The 21,077-nt window shown below is 46.9% G+C and overlaps 2 protein-coding genes across 3 annotated transcripts in view; one reads left to right on the top strand and one right to left on the bottom strand.

Annotated features, from left to right (window-relative positions):
- Positions 1–13,621, bottom strand: part of LOC133132461 (hormone receptor 4-like) — a gene marked incomplete at its 3' end in the record, with an annotated part of 42,414 nt that extends 28,793 nt beyond the window's left edge. Inside the window, exons 1-2 of the mRNA XM_061247915.1 lie at positions 13,540–13,621; positions 11,006–11,025 (exon numbers count right to left, since the gene is read on the bottom strand). Coding sequence (XP_061103899.1) covers positions 11,006–11,025; positions 13,540–13,621 — 102 coding nt within the window. The remainder of the gene's footprint in view (positions 1–11,005; positions 11,026–13,539) is intronic.
- A 3,612-nt stretch (positions 13,622–17,233) lies between these two features.
- Positions 17,234–21,077, top strand: part of gabrb4 (gamma-aminobutyric acid type A receptor subunit beta4) — a 71,602-nt gene continuing 67,758 nt past the window's right edge. For both annotated transcript variants that reach the window (XM_061248022.1, XM_061248020.1), the window contains exons 1-2: positions 17,234–17,367; positions 19,113–19,204. In XM_061248022.1, the coding sequence (XP_061104006.1) occupies positions 17,288–17,367; positions 19,113–19,204 (172 nt within the window). In that variant the 5' untranslated portion in view covers positions 17,234–17,287. The remainder of the gene's footprint in view (positions 17,368–19,112; positions 19,205–21,077) is intronic.

Genomic DNA, 21,077 nt, shown 5'->3' with positions numbered 1-21,077 from the left:
TGTATGACCCTCCTGCAGCCTCACCTGTCTGAGCCTCACCTGCATGACCCTCCTGCAGCCTCACCTGTCTGAGCCTCACCTGTATGACCCTCCTGCAGCCTCACCTGTCTGAGCCTCACCTGTATGACCCTCCTGCAGCCTCACCTGTCTGAGCCTCACCTGTATGACCCTCCTGCAGCCTCACCTGTCTGAGCCTCACCTGTATGACCCTCCTGCAGCCTCACCTGTCTGAGCCTCACCTGAATGACCCTCCTGCAGCCTCACCTGTCTGAGCCTCACCTGTATGACCCTCCTGCAGCCTCACCTGTCTGAGCCTCACCTGTATGACCCTCCTGCAGCCTCACCTGTCTGAGCCTCACCTGCATGACCCTCCTGCAGCCTCACCTGTCTGAGCCTCACCTGTATGACCCTCCTGCAGCCTCACCTGTCTGAGCCTCACCTGTATGACCCTCCTGCAGCCTCACCTGTCTGAGCCTCACCTGTATGACCCTCCTGCAGCCTCACCTGTCTGAGCCTCACCTGTATGACCCTCCTGCAGCCTCACCTGTCTGAGCCTCACCTGAATGACCCTCCTGCAGCCTCACCTGTCTGAGCTCACCTGTATGACCCTCCTGCAGCCTCACCTGTCTGAGCCTCACCTGCATGACCCTCCTGCAGCCTCACCTGTCTGAGCCTCACCTGTATGACCCTCCTGCAGCCTCACCTGTCTGAGCCTCACCTGTATGACCCTCCTGCAGCCTCACCTGTCTGAGCCTCACCTGTATGACCCTCCTGCAGCCTCACCTGTCTGAGCCTCACCTGCATGACCCTCCTGCAGCCTCACCTGTCTGAGCCTCACCTGTATGACCCTCCTGCAGCCTCACCTGTCTGAGCCTCACCTGTATGACCCTCCTGCAGCCTCACCTGTCTGAGCCTCACCTGCATGACCCTCCTGCAGCCTCACCTGTCTGAGCCTCACCTGTATGACCCTCCTGCAGCCTCACCTGTCTGAGCCTCACCTGTATGACCCTCCTGCAGCCTCACCTGTCTGAGCCTCACCTGTATGACCCTCCTGCAGCCTCACCTGTCTGAGCCTCACCTGTATGACCCTCCTGCAGCCTCACCTGTCTGAGCCTCACCTGTATGACCCTCCTGCAGCCTCACCTGTCTGAGCCTCACCTGTATGACCCTCCTGCAGCCTCACCTGTCTGAGCAGGCCCGGCTACGACACACAGACGCAGAGAGCCCTCAGCAAACACTCCTCTACCTGTACATCACCCCACAGGAGGGAGGAGAGGAGGAGAGGAGGGAGGAAAGGAGGGAGAGGAGGAAAGGAGGGAGGAAAGGAGAGGAGGAGGAGGGAGGAAAGGAGGGAGAGGATGAGAAGAGAGGAGGAGGAGAGGAGAGGAGGAGAGGAGGGAGAGGAGGAGAGGAGATGAGGAGAGGAGGAAAGGAGAGGAGAGGAGGAGAGGAGGAGAGGAGGGAGGAAAGGAGGGAGAGGAGAAGAGGAGAGGAGGAGATGAGGAGAGGAGGAGAGGAGGAGAGGAGAGAGGAAAGGAGAAGAGGAGAGGAGGGAGGAGATGAGGGAGGAGGAGAGGAGAGGAGGAGATGAGGAGAGGAGAGAGGAAAGGAGGGAGGAGAGGAGGAGAGGAGGAAAGGAGAGGAGGAGATGAGGGAGAGGAGGAGAGGAGAGGAGGAGAGGAGGAAAGGAGAGGAGAGGAGGAGAGGAGGAAAGGAGAGGAGAGGAGGAGAGGAGGGAGGAAAGGAGGGAGGAGAGGAGGAGAGGAGGGAGGAAAGGAGGGAGGAGAGGAGGAGAGGAGGAGAGGAGAGGAGGAGAGGAGGAAAGGAGAGGAGGAGAGGAGAGGAGGAGAGGAGGAAAGGAGAGGAGAGGAGGAGAGGAGGGAGGAAAGGAGGGAGGAGAGGAGAGGATGAGAGGAGGGAGAGGAGGAGAGGAGATGGGGGAGGAGGAAAGGAGAGGAGAGGAGGAGAGGAGGAGAGGAGAGAGGAAAGGAGGGAGGAGAGGAGGAGAGGAGGAAAGGAGAGGAGGAGATGAGGGAGAGGAGGAGAGGAGGAAAGGAGAGGAGAGGAGGAGAGGAGGAGAGGAGGAGAGGAGGAAAGGAGAGGAGATGAGGGAGAGGAGGAGAGGAGGAAAGGAGAGGAGAGGAGGAGAGGAGGAGAGGAGAGGAGAGGAGGAGAGGAGGAGAGGAGAGAGGAAAGGAGGGAGGAGAGGAGGAGAGGAGGAAAGGAGAGGAGGAGATGAGGGAGAGGAAGAGAGGAGGAAAGGAGAGGAGGAGAGGAGGAGAGGAGAGGAGGTAAAAACACACGAACAAACGAGCCCCCGTCACAGCGGCGCTATCCCAGCAGGCCGTGCTGCAGTGACCAGCGCACAGATGGGAAGACTGAATGTCCGCAGACGTTAATCAGGAAAATGATTCGGAGGCGAAGCTGGGAGCATCCATCAGTTATACAGCCATTGATTTTCAGATCCGCCGCTCCGCCTGGACCCGGCCGTCAAGGTGAGAGCGCAGGTACGGCCGTATTTCTGCTCCTGTCAGCGGGAATACCGCCACACTCACTCATCCCGCGGCCGCAGAGGAAACCTGGAAAACCGGCCGACAAGGCCGTTCATCCCAGGATGTGATGTCACGGCTGCGTCCGGTCAGCGTGACAGTTAAACACGCAGGTGTGATTAAACAGGTGTGATTAAACATGCAGGTGTGATTAAACAGGTGTGATTAAACACGCAGGTGTGATTAAACACGCAGGTGTGATTAAACACGCAGGTGTGATTAAACAGGTGTGATTAAACACGCAGGTGTGATTAAACAGGTGTGATTAAACACGCAGGTGTGATTAAACAGGTGTGATGAAACACGCAGGTGTGATTAAACATGCAGGTGTGATTAAACAGGTGTGATTAAACACGCAGGTGTGATTAAACAGGTGTGATTAAACAGGTGTGATTAAACACGCAGGTGTGATTAAACAGGTGTGATTAAACAGGTGTGATTAAACACACAGGTGTGATTAAACACGCAGGTGTGATTAAACAGGTGTGATTAAACACGCAGGTGTGATTAAACATGCAGGTGTGATTAAACATGCAGGTGTGATTAAACAGGTGTGATTAAACACGCAGGTGTGATTAAACATGCAGGTGTGATTAAACACACACGTGTGATTAAACACGCAGGTGTGATTAAACAGGTGTGATTAAACATGCAGGTGTGATTAAACAGGTGTGATTAAACACGCAGGTGTGATTAAACAGGTGTGATTAAACACGCAGGTGTGATTAAACAGGTGTGATTAAACACGCAGGTGTGATTAAACAGGTGTGATTAAACATGCAGGTGTGATTAAACAGGTGTGATTAAACATGCAGGTGTGATTAAACAGGTGTGATTAAACACGCAGGTGTGATTAAACACGCAGGTGTGATTAAACACACACGTGTGATTAAACAGGTGTGATTAAACACGCAGGTGTGATTAAACAGGTGTGATTAAACATGCAGGTGTGATTAAACAGGTGTGATTAAACACGCAGGTGTGATTAAACAGGTGTGATTAAACACGCAGGTGTGATTAAACATGCGTGATTAAACACACACGTGTGATTAAACAGGTGTGATTAAACACGCAGGTGTGATTAAACAGGTGTGATTAAACATGCAGGTGTGATTAAACAGGTGTGATTAAACACGCAGGTGTGATTAAACAGGTGTGATTAAACACGCAGGTGTGATTAAACAGGTGTGATTAAACACGCAGGTGTGATTAAACATGCAGGTGTGATTAAACACGCGGGTGTGATTAAACAGGTGTGATTAAACACGCAGGTGTGATTAAACAGGTGTGATTAAACACGCAGGTGTGATTAAACAGGTGTGATTAAACACGCAGGTGTGATTAAACACGCAGGTGTGATTAAACACGCGGCCGTAGATCACACCGGGCTGCCTCCGACTCCAACGGACGAAAGGCAAAACAGATCATTCAGCGCTGGAGATTAAATCGCAAAAGCAATCTCGCCATTTTCCTGCGTTGCCTTAGAAGTGCAGATCCTAGGAAAGTTAAATATGAATGAGGATATTGATTACCAGCCGTCAATATAGCAATTTGCATGCTGGGCAGCTGAAAAGGTAGAAAAAGGGACAAATATCTCATTAATCAAGAGCATGGCCGGGGCAGAGGGTCCAGGCTCCAGACGGTAGCAGATACAGCAGGTTATAACTGACCCGGAGTGTGTGTGTGTTATAACTGACCCAGAGTGTGTGTTATAACTGACCCAGAGTGTGCGTGTTATAACTGACCCAGAGTGTGTGTGTGTCATAACTGACCCAGAGTGTGTGTGTGTTATAACTGACCCAGAGTGTGTGTGGGTTATAACTGACCCAGAGTGTGTGTGTGTTATAACTGACCCAGAGTGTGTGTGTGTTATAACTGACCCAGAGTGTGTGTCATAACTGACCCAGAGTGTGTGTGTGTTATAACTGACCCAGAGTGTGTGTTATAACTGACCCAGAGTGTGTGTGTGTTATAACTGACCCAGAGTGTGTGTGGGTTATAACTGACCCAGAGTGTGTGTCATAACTGACCCAGAGTGTGTGTGTGTTATAACTGACCCAGAGTGTGCGTTATAACTGACCCAGAGTGTGTGTGGGTTATAACTGACCCAGAGTGTGTGTGTGTTATAACTGACCCAGAGTGTGTTATAACTGACCCAGAGTGTGTGTGTGTTATAACTGACCCAGAGTGTGTGTGCGTTATAACTGACCCAGAGAGGAGGTGCAGAAGGGTAAGAGGGTTATAACTGACCCAGAGTGTGTTATAACTGACCCAGAGTGTGTGTGTTATAACTGACCCAGAGTGTGTGTGTGTTATAACTGACCCAGAGTGTGTGTGCGTTATAACTGACCCAGAGGGGAGGTGCAGAAGGGTAAGAGGGTTATAACTGACCCAGAGTGTGTTATAACTGACCCAGAGTGTGTGTGTGTTATAACTGACCCAGAGTGTGTTATAACTGACCCAGAGTGTGTGTGTATTATAACTGACCCAGAGTGTGTGTGTGTTATAACTGACCCAGAGTGTGTGTGCGTTATAACTGACCCAGAGTGTGTGTGTGTTATAACTGACCCAGAGTGTGTGTGCGCTATAACTGACCCAGAGTGTGTGTGTGTTATAACTGACCCAGAGTGTGTGTGCGTTATAACTGACCCAGAGTGTGTGTGCGTTATAACTGACCCAGAGTGTGTGTGTGTTATAACTGACCCAGAGTGTGTGTGCGTTATAACTGACCCAGAGTGTGTTATAACTGACCCAGAGTGTGTGTGCGTTATAACTGCCCCAGAGTGTGTGTGTGTTATAACTGACCCAGAGTGTGTGTGTGTGTTATAACTGACCCAGAGTGTGTGTGTGTTATAACTGACCCAGAGTGTGTGTGTGTTATAACTGACCCAGAGTGTGTTATAACTGACCCAGAGTGTGTGTGCGTTATAACTGACCCAGAGTGTGTGTGCGTTATAACTGACCCAGCGTGTGTGAGGGTTATAACTGACCCAGAGTGTGTGTGTGTTATAACTGACCCAGAGTGTGTTATAACTGACCCTGAGTGTGTTATAACTGACCCAGAGTGTGTGAGGGTTATAACTGACCCAGAGTGTGTGTGTGTTATAACTGACCCAGAGTGTGTGTGCGTTATAACTGACCCAGAGTGTGTCATAACTGACCCAGAGTGTGTGTGTGTTATAAGTGACCCAGAGTGTGTGTGTGTTATAACTGACCCAGAGTGTGTGTTATAACTGACCCAGAGTATGTTATAACTGACCCAGAGCGTGTGTGTTATAACTGACCCAGAGTGTGTGTGTGTTATAACTGACCCAGAGTGTGTGTTATAACTGACCCAGAGTATGTTATAACTGACCCAGAGTGTGTGTGTCATAACTGACCCAGAGTGTGTGTGTGTTATAACTGACCCAGAATGTGTGTGTGTTATAACTGACCCAGAGTATGTTATAACTGACCCAGAGCGTGTGTGTGTTATAACTGACCCAGAGTGTGTGTGTGTTATAACTGACCCAGAGGGGAGGTGCAGAAGGGTAAGAGGGTTATAACTGACCCAGACGTTCCTGAGACAGGGAAATGGGCCATATGTGATCTGAATATTTATTCTGGCCTCCCCAATAAATAGGTTATGTTTTCTGAGGATGCCTATCTCTCGAGTTAATGGTAAAATGAGCAGAGTAAGAGAGTAACAGAGGATGGATTACCCAGGAACATGACCACCTGGGTAAGCCGGTGTCTCCCATGACAACACAGTTACACCTCTATCTTTACACACCTCTGAAAGCACGAGGCACTTAAATGTTACACTGCAATACGTCAGTCTTAACAAGCATCTTTGTCTTATATTTAGACTTAAAATTGTATTTCTTATTTGCTAAATGAGACAAAAAAAAAGTTTGAGAAAATGTTACTTGTTAAGCAAACAACAAGGTCTTATTTTCTACTTGAGATATTCATAAGTCTTTCATCTTTCTACCACCGCCACCTTAACCAGCACCATACATTGTCTCAGAAATAAAGATCAAATTAAATATATGAAGCTATTCTCTTTATTTATGTTAGCCTATTTGGAGAGAAAAAAGATCTTAAAAATACTTAAGACAGGCATTTTTTGTAGTGTAGAGATGGTTGAACAGTGAGAGAGAGATCAGCAGAGAGAGACAGAGAGACAGAGTGAACAGAGAGAGCAGCAGCAGAGAGAGAAAAGAGAGAGAGCAGTGGAGACACAGAACAGAGAGTGAACAGAGAGAGCAGCAGCAGAGAGAGAACAGAGAGAGAGCAGTGGAGAGAGAGAACAGAGAGAGAGCAGTGGAGAGAGAGGGCAGCAGAGAGAGAGAGCAGTGGAGAGAGGGCAGCAGAGAGAGAGCAGAGAGATCAGCAGAGAAGAGAGAGAGAGAGCAGTGGAGAGAGAGAACAGTAGGAGAGAGCAGTGGAGAGAGAGAGCAGCAGAGAGATCAGCAGGGAGAGAACAGAGAGAGAACAGAGAGAGAGAGCAGAGAGAGCAGTGGAGAGAGAGAGCAGAGAGAGCAGCAGAGAGAGCAGCAGAGAGTGAGTTTAAATTTGAGTTTGCACTTGAGTTTGGAGGAGGAGTCAGCAGTGCAGTAAGCATGTGCTGCTATTAATATCACACACACACGGGTGACCCAGTAACACTTACGCCTTACGCAACATGTGAGAGAGGGAGAGAGGAGGAGAGGAGGAGAGGATTCCCTCGCTCTGCTGCGGGAGCCAATCAGCAGCCGGTGTCATGGTCATGTGACCCAGCAGCTCGCTCCGGGGGAGATCCGGGAACGCCGTCACGTTCCGGTTCAAATCCGAGGAGACCGGAATTCCGGGATCCGTCTGGCACTCCTGGCCTCGTCTGCAACGTCCCCCAACCTCCCGCCCCGCCTGACACGCCGGACCCGCCTGACACCCGGACACGCCTGACACGCAGGACACGCCTGACATGCCGGACACGCCTGACACCCGGACACGCCTGACACGCAGGACACGCCTGACATGCCGGACACGCCTGACACGCCGGACACGCCTGACAGATCCCCCAGCAGAGCGCGGAGCGTGCCTCTCTCCACGCCTCACATACCGCAATCACATCAACAAACACGCTGTGGGCAGGACGCCCTCCGTCAAACTGATCAGGGCCATACGCCATACAGCCAGCTGAGGTTCAGAAACCGTCAGGACTTATGTCACACTTGGTCCTTCAACAGGGGCTTCATGCAATTCTCATTTTAATGTAGGTGTGTCTTCTTTTTTTTGATCAAATGTTTTTTACTCAGAAGAATTCCAATACAGAGCACTACCAATGAGTCCAGGACAGAGTGTGTGCACCTGGCTCTTCTCCTCTGACCTCTCTGGTCTGAACAACAGCAGAACCTCTTGACCACATCTGCATGCTTTTACGGATTTAGTTGATGCCACACGATTGGCTGATTAAATATTTGCATTAACATGCTGGTGTACAGATCTACCTAATAAAAGTATTAGGAGCATTTTTACTTTATTACACCTAGTTATTAATGCGATTATCTAATCAGCTATCAGACTTCAACCGTGGAATGATTGTTGGTGGCAGACAGGGTGGCTTGAGTATCTCACACACACTAGTCTCTAGAGTTCACAAAAGAATGGTGAAAAAAAAACTTTAAAAATCCAGTGAGCAGCAGTTCTGCAGACAGAAACGTTAATGAAAGATGTCAGAGGAGAAGGGCCAGACTGGTCAAAGCTAACAGGAAGGTGACAGCAATGCAAACAACTACAACAGTGGTGTGCAGAAAAGCATCTGTGAACACACATTACAACAGTGGTGTGCAGAAGAGCATCTGTGAACACACATTACAACAGTGGTGTGCAGAAGAGCATCTCTGAACACACAATGCATCATGACTCTAAGTGGATAGGCTACAGCAGTAGAAGTCAAAACAATAAGTCTAATAAATACCTATTAAAGTGGTGGGTGAGTGTATATGGGATACAGTATATGAGAGGTTTTGGAATGCAACCCTTCATACAGCCACAGAAATTTAAAAGCTAGGCTACACTTCCTGACAGAAAACGTGAGTCAACAAGGAACTGCCTCACCAAGCATTCTGGGACCAAAATAAACTGAGGTCTCATCATAACGAGATGTTGCAAACAAAAAACAAACACATAAACATGCCATACAACCCCTCCCCCTCCCTCCCCCCGACAGCAGGGTCTGTGACCACCCTGATCAGCGCCCGTTTGAACAATTTACTGGCCATGTTCAGCTAAGGCGCTTGACTGGTACCTGGAAGGTTGGTGGTTCAAGCCCCAGTGTAGCCAGTGTTTGGCCGTTAACCCCATATACATTGCTCCAGGGGGGATTGTCCCCTGCTAAGTCTAATTAACTGTAAGTCACTTCCGATAAAAGCTTCAGCTACATAACAAATTGTTGGCAATTATTAGCAATTATTATTAGGCTCGCTCTCCACCCTCAGAGACCTCCTGGAACATGAGCCTTCTGCTCCATCTCCACACATGTGGAAACCTCCACGGACACCATGACCTCAGACAGAAATTACTTTTGAGTTTACATATTACCGATATCACAGAGCCAGGCGGAGAACTTTTATCTCAACTTTTAAAATGAACACCAATATAATCGCCACTATTGTTTAAATTCTTGAAACTGTAGTTGGATATGAGCACGCCCAGCCCCGCCTCCCCTCCCCCAGAACCTGCGGGGTCCTGCTGGCCTCTGACAGGAACGCGGAGGATCTCTGTGATGTAACGGGCGCCAAGAGCTTCACGCCCCGGCCGTGAAGGTTAAATTAATTTGGGCCGGAGTGCAGAGGTGTGATGGCAGAGCGGCGGTTTCAGGCGTTGAAGTTACCTATTACTGACATCATTGTTTTTTTGGGGGGAGTTCTTGCTCTTCAATTTGTATTTTTGGAACATGTGTACATTAGTGTGTTGAAATACTCTTATTGGCACATTAATTAGCTTGTGCTGCGGTATGTTTGACGCTTTGGGCTTGCAAAGAAACCTGCTACATTTTCAAAGAATATTTGTCAAAATATGTTTGTCTTGCTAGCTACCTAGATGATAAAATGACAACTGGATAGCTAGTTAAGCAAGTCTCGAGTACACAACTGGAATTGTTTACTGCAAGATATTCTCTTAATCAAATAGTAATTCCATTTCAATAAAAATTACTCTCTCTCTCTCTCTCGCTCTCTCTTTCACTCTCTCTCAGATCTAGCTTCCCCCTATATTCTCCTGCTCTCTAAAAATTAATCAGTTGTATGTGATTTTTTTGGGTTCTGGCCAAGGCCACTTGGCCTTTGGTGGGGCCAATTTTTTGAGGGCATACTGGGTGAACCGTGCAGGAATTACAGCCCTTTTATACATAGTCGCCCCCATTTTGTAGCTAACTAAACATTAGACTTACAAAATAGATTAACTTTAATGAATAATTAGTATTGACACAAGAATTTCAATTCAATTGTCTAGCTAGATCGCTACTGCACACATGTACATATTCATGTGGGGAACATTACTGTTAAATAAGAGAAAGTTACGTTAACTAGTTGTAGTAATGAAACATAGCAACTACAAGCGTTAACGTGACTCCGCCATATTACACTCGGCAACGAACCGGGTGAACCAAGTCATCGCAACATATGAGCTATGCCTGTCGTGAGTTGCATATGTTAATGTTATACATTCGGTGTTAATTTATCAAACTTTCTAAACTCAAATCACTTGGCTTTGTTCTCCATCACTGTCACTTTTCCCTCTGGAGTCCGGTCAGGGATCCAGTTTCAGTGTCGTGCGTATAGGACTCGCGCAAAGCAAAACACCGTCGCAGATCATTTGGCTCATATGGCTTCAGTTGATTGACCAATAAAAATAATTTATAATCTCAACAGAACCACTTCGCTTGGAGTTTTTGACCGGGAAGTGACGGAGGCGAAAACTGCAAAATCGGTGAAGACGGTGTGGGCGGGGCAGTAAGGCCACCGTGGCCGCAGGGCGTGACATTTTTAAAGTGGCATCACGGCCAAAGAGAGGGGCAACGACCACGGCCGTCGTGGCCGCAGGTGAAATTCCTGCCCTGGTTCTGGCGACATATGGCTCAATCAATCAATCAATCAATCAATCAATAACTCAGCCACAGAGCCCCATGGGAGCACTGGAAGGGGTGGAGCTCAGTTTGTAGAGGGAGGGAGAGGGGGGTATGTTCTGGTCTGAGGAACACGCAAATGGCCGATTTCAGCTCACAGGGAAACTGACCAACAGGGCGCTGCAGTGGTCCAAGTGCACAGACCTGTGCTAAGCCGGGTCAAGCAGACTATTATGGTGCTGTGGAACAATATGTCGGCTGGCGGTCAAAGCTATTATGTCCTTAGTAATGAAGAGCTTGTCATCAAGTGTAATTCTGTCATCAAAGGCTCTCTGTCATCAGGAGTTCTTTGCCGTGTAGAAGTCACAGTGCTGCCCAGAGGATGGGCTCAGGCCTTCAGCAGAGAACATGGGGGCGACATGGCTCAGGCAGTAAGAGCAGTCGTCTCATTGGCTCAGGCAGTAAGAGCAGTCGTCTCATTGGCTCAGGCAGTAAGAGCAGTCGTCTCATTGGCTCAGGCAGTAAGAACAGTCGTCTCATTGGCTCAGGCAGTAAGAGCAGTCGTCTCATTGGCTCAGGCAGTAAGAGCAGTCGTCTCATTGGCTCAGGCAGTAAGAGCAGTCGTCTCATTGGCTCAGGCAGTAAGAGCAGTCGTCTCATTGGCTCAGGCAGTAAGAGCAGTCGTCTCATTGGCTCAGGCAGTAAGAGCAGTCGTCTCATTGGCTCAGGCAGTAAGAGCAGTCGTCTCATTGGCTCAGGCAGTAAGAGCAGTCGTCTCATTGGCTCAGACAGTAAGAGCAGGCATCTCATTGGCTCAGGCAGTAAGAGCAGTCGTCTCATTGGCTCAGGCAGTAAGAGCAGTCGTCTCATTGGCTCAGGCAGTAAGAGCAGTCGTCTCATTGGCTCAGGCAGTAAGAGCAGTCGTCTCATTGGCTCAGGCAGTAAGAGCAGTCGTCTCATTGGCTCAGACAGTAAGAGCTGTCGTCTCATTGGCTCAGGCAGTAAGAGCAGTCGTCTGGCAGTCGCAGGGTTGCCGGTTCAATCCCGGGCTGTGTCGAAGTGTCCCTGAGCAAGACGCCTAACCCCCAAATGCTCCTGACGAGCTGGTCGGTGCCTTGCATGGCAGCCAATTGCCGTTGGTGTGTGAGTGTGTGTATGAATGGGTGAATGAGAAGCATCAATTGTACAGCGCTTTGGATAAAGGCGCTATATAAATGCCAACCATTTACCATTTAGAACAGAAGTGTGAGCTCAGTCAATGCATGCTGCAGCTCCATCTCTGCCCATCTCTGCTGATCTCTGCCCATCTCTGCCCATCTCTGCCCATCTCTGCTCATCTCTGCCCGTCTCTGCCTGTCTCTGCTCATCTCTGCTCATCTCTGCCCGTCTCTGCATGTCTCTGCCCATCTCTGCTCATCTCTGCTCATCTCTGCCCATCTCTGCCCGTCTCTGCTCATCTCTGCTCATCTCTGCTCATCTCTGCCCATCTCTGCTCATCTCTGCCCATCTCTGCCCATCTCTGCTCATCTCTGCCCATCTCTGCTCATCTCTGCTCGTCTCTGCCCGTCTCTGCCCGTCTCTGCCCATCTCTGCTCATCTCTGCCCATCTCTGCTCATCTCTGCCCATCTCTGCTCATCTCTGCTCATCTCTGCTCATCTCTGCCCATCTCTGCCCGTCTCTGCCCATCTCTGCTCATCTCTGCCCATCTCTGCTCATCTCTGCCCATCTCTGCTCATCTCTGCTCATCTCTGCTCATCTCTGCCCATCTCTGCCCGTCTCTGCCCATCTCTGCCCATCTCTGCTCATCTCTGCCTGTCTCTGCTCATCTCTGCTCATCTCTGCTCATCTCTGCCCATCTCTGCCCATCTCATATCCACAGAGAAAGCCCCAGATGCTATTTGTAGCATAACATAGAGTATATGTTTAATGTAAATATTGCATTCCTCTCTTATTTTAAAACAATAAAGTATCTAATAGTGAACTGCAAAGGTAGGTGAAGTTAGCATTTCAGATAATGAGTAACAGTAATGCATTTCAGATAATGAATGTGCAGATCTGAACGTATCGTAAATAAGATGAGCAAAGTGAAATATTCCAGATAATGAGTGAGAGTGATGCAGGTGGAATGACGGCTGTGCAGATCAGAGGGTACTTGGGTGAGGGTGAGGGTGAGGGTGAGGGTGAGGTTGAGGGTGAGGGTGAGGGTGAGGATGAGGGTGAGGGTGAGGGTGAGGGTGAGGGTGAGGATGAGGGTGAGGGTGAGGGTGAGGGTGAGGGTGAGGATGAGGGTGAGGGTGAGGGTGAGGGTGAGGATGAGGGTTAGGGTGAGGGTGAGCGTGAGGGTGAGGATGAGGGTGAGGGTGAGGGTGAGGGTGAGGGTGAGGCTGAGGCTGAGGGTGAGGGTGAGGGTGAGGGTGAATGAAGAGCCATAATGTCCCCGTGCAGATTAAGATCACAGCCAGCTATTGACGCTTCTGACAATGCAGAGTTCACTGATATAGATTAGCTGCTTTGCCACTTTTTCCTGCAAATGGTCACTTTATCATCAGCTGAGAGTGTGCCCTGTGTCCAGCGTCAGCGTGTCAATCAATCAACAGCTTATCATTTTATGATCCCATTCTGCTGATTTTGCATTTTTGTCACATTTACTGAGCTGATATATTCACCATTCACACGCACAGAAACACACACACACACATGCACACACACACACATAGAAACACAAGTACACATATACACACACACACACAGACAGAAACACACAGGCACACACACACACACACACACAATGTGATGTGATGTCCTGAAACATCTTATCGCTGGGCTGCGACATCACAAAATCGGTCTCTGTCTGATCTTCTTTGCGTAGGGAGAAAGATAATCGATGAAAGGAGGTCCACGCGAGCACTTCCTGTGCACCACGCCGACAGGATGCAGCATGCGCAGTCTGCCAACCCCAGCGCCACGGCAACCTGTCTCCATCTTTAGCTGGCGTTGCCATGGCGATGCATGACACTTAAAATGTTTTTCACTGTGTCACTCAGTCACCAGAGCCAGTAGCGGGGGAATCTGCAGCACCTGGCGCCCACCCTGAGCTGGCTACCTATGTGCTAAAACTCCCTGTGCTAGCCACCTGTGTGCTAAAACTCCCTGCGCTGCTACCTGTGTGCTAAAACTCTCTGCGCTAGCCACCTGTATGCTGAAACATCCTGCGCTAGCCACCTGTATGCTGAAACATCCTGCGCTGCTACCTGTATGCTGAAACATCCTGCGCTGCTACCTGTATGCTAAAACTCTCTGCGCTAGCCACCTGTATGCTAAAACTCTCTGCGCTAGCCACCTGTATGCTAAAACTCCCTGCGCTAGCCACCTGTATGCTAAAACTCTCTGCGCTAGCCACCTGTATGCTAAAACTCTCTGCGCTAGCCACCTGTATGCTAAAACTCTCTGCGCTAGCCACCTGTATGCTAAAACTCTCTGCGCTAGCCACCTGTATGCTAAAACTCCCTGCGCTAGCCACCTGTATGCTGAAACATCCTGCGCTAGCCACCTATGTGCTAAAACTCCCTGCGCTGCTACCTGTATGCTGAAACATCCTGCGCTAGCCACCTATGTGCTAAAACTCCCTGCGCTGCTACCTGTATGCTAAAATTCCCTGCGCTAGCCACCTGTATGCTAAAACTCCCTGCGCTGCTACCTGTATGCTAAACCTCCCTGAGCTGGTTACCTGTGTGCTAAACCTCCCTGCGCTGATTACCTGTATGCTAAACCTCCCTGAGCTGGTTACCTGTGTGCTAAACCTCCCTGCGCTGATTACCTGTATGCTAAACCTCCCTGAGCTGGTTACCTGTGTGCTAAACCTCCCTGCGCTGATTACCTGTATGCTAAACCTCCCTGAGCTGGTTACCTGTGTGCTAAACCTCCCTGCACTGATTACCTGTATGCTAAACCTCCCTGAGCTGGTTACCTGTATGCTAAAACTCCCTGCGCTGGCTGCCTGTATGCTGAAACACTCTGAGCTACCTGTATGGTAAACCTGCCTGAGCTGGCTACCTGTATGCTAAAACTCCCTGAGCGGGTTACCTGTATGCTAAACCTCCCTCAGCTGGTTACCTGTATGCTAAAACTGATGTGATTTGGAGGAAAACTGCCTTTGCAGGGGCTGAGGAGACCAGAACTCTGGCATCACTGCCAGGAGGGACCGGATCTATAAACAGCTCATAATATGACTGGTTGTTGGAAAAGTAAACAATCCTGTTTACTATTGTTTACTCTTTTTATTTATTTTATAAGCCGTTCTGAAAATGTATGACCAGCAAAGGGTGCTCATTGAGACTATTAGTGATGATCAAGATGGCATTCAAGTAGAATGGCAGTCTACAAGATGGCCTGGTCAGACCCGCAGTTCACACGAGTAAAATACAAATGGCCGTCTTCAGCACCAGAATATTTGTACACAAACTCAAGTACGTTTTGACACTTTCCACCATGGTTTTATTGAATTAATTGGGCGTCATTAGTTTCAGATTTAAAAAAATTTGAGCTGAGAGAACTAGCCTCGGCCATATTAGTCTCCCATGGGAGCTGTCCATGGTTCTGATTCGTCTGAAGAGTTCATCTTAACGCCAGCAGGCTTTGACTCCGTAAATTCTGAAGGAATTCAAAGCCTGTCTTATCATCAACATTATATCATTACACCGATAGTAACAATTGCTGTCAGTAGCAGTATTATTATTACCTATTAGCACAGATCGGCAGAGGTATTAGCATCGCCCCTGATTTACATGTGCCTATTGTTCCGCGTGTTCATCTAACAGTGAATGTGTTTGTATGCGTGTGTGTGCCAATGCGTCTGCGGTTCAGCTACGCTGTGAAAGCTGTTTGTAAATTATTGTCATGTAATATATGCAATATATTCCAGACTACGGGCTACCCTGCTGCCCCATGCAAGTAAGGCAGGCGCCTTTTCTCCTTTAAATGCGTCTTCGCACTTAGGCCTCGAAACTGCGCTCTGCATCACTGCCCACGGGGTTGCTAAGCAACTAGGCAGCACATAGATCCCTGCTGAAATCCCCATCTTCTATATAAAAACATCTTTTATCTGTCGGGGTTTTTTTTTAGTTTGCGCATATCATCATGTAAATAGAACGAAATTCAGTGCAATGCCGAATTATTAACATACATAAAGTACAGACGCACATATATTGGAAACACATTTATAAACGATGTTTAGGTGTGTTCCAGCAAACATGTAGGCTATGTGACATAGTATTTATGTGTGCTCCTTCACTATAGGCATATATATATATATATATATATATATATATATATATATATATATATATATATATATATATATATATATAGACACTAGACACACACGCACACACACAGACACACACACACACGGCTTGGGGTGCTGTATCCAGTGATATCTGAGATGGTCACAACGTGGCAGAAATGCATAAAAATGCAGCGGAATACATTCACGGCATTCTAATCGGTTGCAGAGGGAATTGACTCGTCTTTTCTCTCCATTCCTTCGCGATTCAGCGTGTGGAGAGGGTGCCGCTTTCTCCTTCGTTAGCTTTCAGATTTTTTTAATCAACATTAGCATTTTTATTCAACGCATTTCAACAAAAGTGTTGTTTTATTGTTTTTAATCCAAATGTTGTTTGGTAGGAGTATCATTTCCATCTATTTTATTTTCTTAGAGGTCTTATTTTAAACGTATTGAGTCATTATTTGTGCACCGTTGCATATCGGCGACAATGGAACTTCAATGGAGAAATAAGGCGTTGAGGGACTGAGAAACGCTAGGCTCCGTTCAGTTGGAATCTTGGATATCAACTGTAATGCAACTGTGATATATAAACTGACCGATTTATGGTGGGCTATACGTTTTTGGTTTCATGTTTTGGCCAAAGGGTTAATATAACCTGCTCTGACGTCTGCCTCTGAAATTGTCCGTTGCATTTTTTCTTTTTTTTTTTCTTTTTTTCTTTTTTTTTTGTTGCAATGTGCAATTTTTTCTCTTAGTTGACTTTGCGTTGAGAGGCGCAAATCTACATCATAATCAGCAATAACAAGGGAATGCAGATTTCTTTTTTTTTGCCCACCGCACCCCCTCCCCCCCAATCCCCTAACGTTTACATCTGAAAAAAATCCTTAAACACAACACACATTGAGGACCGATCCCCCGCCGGAGACTCTACGCAGCCATGACTCTCTTGCCGATTTGGACCGGGAAATTGCAGCAGCCAGTATAGCCCGAGAAGACGCGGTTTCGTTTTTATTTTTTTTGTCTTCCTTTTATTTTTTTTTCGACCTTTTTTTTTGTATTTTTGTATTTGTTGAACTTACTGGCACTTCTAGAAGTCGTATTATTTTGAGCAAGATGTCTGATCTCCTGGTGCTCGTGGAGGGAGTCAGTGACCTGCACGGCTTCCCTTAGTTGGGAAGCAGTCGGGACAAATTACGAGCTTCATACATATATATTTTTCTAAAAACATTTATATATGTATATTTGCCGACTGTCATACGCCGGCTTGTGGTTTGGTTGTTTATTTCATTTTAGTTCTCCAACGGCTTTTATTTTGGGATCGCAGGCGGTTGGATTACTGAGACTGTACACACGGATTTGTGGAAATGTTGGGTCTTCAAGAAGATAAATTATGTGGAATTGTGTCTGCTTTGGTGGCTTTGTCCTTCGTCTGCTTCGCTCAGAGGTAAGAACAGATGACGAGACTATATTTCAATAAAATAACCAAGATCCAGGCAGCCGCCGCATATGACTGTTCAAATGTCACCAAAAAAACATGGACGTGTTAAATATGTAAAGATACACGTACACAACATGACCGTATCCACATATGTATTTTTTTTTAAATATGAGAGTACCACTCAATGTGATTGTATGTGTGTGCGCATGTGAGTGTACGTGCGTGCGTGTGCTGCTTAATAAAATGCATACACTTCCATCAAAAAATCCAAAAGCTCGTACTATTAGGATGTACAGAGGCTATTAATTGAAAAGGCGCTGTTGTATCATGAGCATCACACAGTGAATTGGAAACATTTTAATTAGTCATTATATGGCTGTGGCTATTACTTGGCGCGTGATTAAGATAGAGGTGCGAGACATGACATGAATCCTCCGTGCCAGTCTGCGTTTCGAATGTTCCGCAATCGAAAATTATTTCAAATTTATTTCAGATGATTGTTTGAGTGAAACCCCACTCATATTATTGTTGCCGTTTTATCAACCGCCTCGCCACTCGTTTTCATTTTGGTATAAATTCACAGTAAATTGACCACTGTCGCCGGTTGGGAATGGCATCGTTGATCTACAGAAAAACAATGAGGTAGCATGTCAATTAAAATGCTACACAATCCATGTCATGCTTGTATAATCTCTGTTGACGGAGTGCTTCTCATATCTTTCTGAAGATGCAATAGAATCATATCCAATGTTGCGTATGTCCAATGGCACCTGTGAACGCAGAACGAACAGAACATAAATTAACCAGCGAAAAAAGATGATATTCCCAAAACCTTTTACCATTTACTGTGAACATCTGAATGGGAACATCAGCGGGTGGGCCACGGGCTATAACACTGGTGGCACAATATCTCATTCCAGGATGTATCATTGCATCCAGAAAACAATAACCAGATCCTTCCAATGATGTACCGGTGGTGGCCCTAAACTAAAAATGTCTTCCATTTTGATGTTTGGTATTCCGATTCCATTGCAGAAGGCATGACAGTCGATAAAAATGAGCGACTTGTGCCTATATTTTCCCTCTCTTCGAGCTATGTCAACTTTATGTGAACAAAGCCCGAATAATGCTCCAGAGGATCGCACAAACATAGCAGACCGTTATGCCATTCAATATGTAATGCTGTCATAGCGTTGCAGTAACAGTGTAGCTATGCTATATCATCGCTAGGCTACGAGATCACAGAGAGTATTTCAGCACAGTGTGTTACACAAAAGGCTAATCACAAATTCACTGAAATAGACTAAAATATGGGGGGCGGTTAAGATGTATTCCGTTATTTATTCCTTGCGAACATTGGTGAGATTTGGGGACATTTAATATATGTGTATTTCCATTACACAGGCGATCCTGACATGGACACCAACAACCCGACATTTTAAAGCGAGAAACAAACATGCGATAAATGTATTATTCAAAGTGTGCGTTCACTGTATCATTTACATTTCTTGAGTAGCCTATACAGTAATGGTTTCTATTGCAATACCAGTCCCACATGTTCAATATCTGGCGTCGTGGTATGTGTATTAAAAGAAACTAAACTTAATTGCCCAGTGATGATTCCGCTGCTATTGGAATGGAACGATTTAGAAATGTCGTCCAATAATATGTTTTGTTTATTTATTGTATGCTGTTTAGTTTGAATTTAATAATAATTTATATATTTATATCCCCTTTCCCCTCCCCAACAGCACCTCCGGAAACACCGGAATATCTGTGGCCAAAAAGACCGTGGACAAACTGCTACAGGGGTATGACATCCGCCTGAGGCCGGATTTCGGAGGTATGTGTGTCCCGATAAAGTACGTTAGTCACGATTGAGTATGTGTGTCCCGATAAAGTCCGCGTGTCACGATGAAGTAAGTATGTGTGCCGGACAAAGTCCCGCGAAAGTACGCGCGTCCCGCTGAAGCTCCGTTTAGGAGGAGTGTGATGATGATGATGAAGGCGTTGGCCTGCTGATGAACTGCACGGCTGTGAGCGCCGCTCTGTTTCCGGAGGTGTCGCGATGTTCGTCCGTGAGCTACACGCGCAAAGGAAGCGTGTTTTACAACCTCATCGACGCGGAGGTCTGCATATGAAGCGGGAGCTGGCGTCGACGTCTGCGTTACAGCTGTGCATTCTGGGATAGGATGCTTTCCGTTGAAATCTGCTGACTTCAGTTGTGACTGGTGATGAAACGACGTTTAAAAATAGGATACAGAGGTGGCTGACACTCAGCAGGATATTAGTACAAGCCAATAAATCATGCAAAGTTAAGGGCATGTCTCGTCCTGAAATAACCATGATTGAGAAGTGTATCCGACTCTAAATTATCATTATAATTCTCACTTGTGCAGCATACAGCAGTAACCAGGATAAAGTGGGCCAGACTCACAGACGTAGAGTAAACCAAGTTTGAGATTATATTATATTTTCAATGGGGATTCTCAATGTAAGACTCAATTTAGTCCCGGACTAAACTTAATCTGTGTCTGTGAAACCAGCCCAATATATGTTTATGTGCTTACATGTGTATGTGTGTATGCCAATTTCTATATTTATGAATCTGGATATTTCACTAGCGTAATAATGACTGAATATTGAGTACTATGCTCAAAGGTAAGGCGATTGTAGCATCCCATAGAAGGGTTTGTGTTCCAGTTAGCACAGGAGATTTTAATCAGCCCTCTTGGTCTCAGCTTGTTAGGTGATGAGACTGCATTGGTCCATTGGTCTGATGTCTGTCATTCTCAAATCCCACACAGTCAGAGGACAGAGGTAGGAAACAGACAGGTCAAAGCTCAGGCCTCTAAAATATCCACCTGATGTTTGATGTTTATTGATGTACCATGGGGGCCTCCCAGAACAGGAGAGAATGTTTATTTTTTTAGGGTACACATAATTCAGGAAATATGATAAATAATCTGGTTAAATAATTATAATATGGTGATATCCCCCAAATAAACACAGTTTGGAGTTGGATGTTGTTCATAGATGACCTGTGGCTAAGGTGCTTGACCGGGACTCGAAAGGTCGGCGGTTCAAGCCCCGGTGTAGCCACGATAAGATCGGTGCAGCTGTTGGGCCCCTGAGCAAGGCCCTTAACTCCACATTGCTTAGTCTAATCAATTGTAAGTCATTTTGGATAAAGGCCTCAGCTTAAATAGCGAGTTATTATGATAGGTTTTTATGCAGAGACTGGTGGCGTGCGGGATACAGGAAACACCCAATGAGTCAGTAAGCTCCAGCCTGTCTCTGGGTGCATCCAGTTTAACGTGCTTTCTGATCAGAGGCGTTTCCATGGCGACCCGCCCGCGTATCCAGCCTCACGCAGGCTGCTCATGCACCTACACCCCGAACGCACTTTCCGTCCACGACGGTATTTATTTATTTAAAAACCGCTACCTTTAAATATTATATTTCTTCCAGAGCTATCCGCTGTCGTGTTGAAAGCAGCCGACCCCCCACCTCAAAAGGAGGGGATTCATTTGGTCTAAATTGTTCTTCTCCTTTTCTCTTTTGGTAACATCTATCTATTTTTTTACATTACTTATTTATACATTAATCTACCTTTATGAATTGGTCCACTGTACAGTAGTGAGCTCACACATATTTTCAGCATACTTGATTCACTAGAGCTGATCTTTCAGCTGATCTGTGTGTTCCATTACTGA

Source organism: Conger conger, chromosome 7, assembly GCF_963514075.1.
Source record: "Conger conger chromosome 7, fConCon1.1, whole genome shotgun sequence".
Classification (NCBI taxonomy): Eukaryota; Metazoa; Chordata; class Actinopteri; order Anguilliformes; family Congridae; genus Conger; species Conger conger.
The sequence above is the reverse complement of the archived record's forward strand: the minus strand, read 5'-3'. Positions and strand labels throughout refer to the sequence as shown.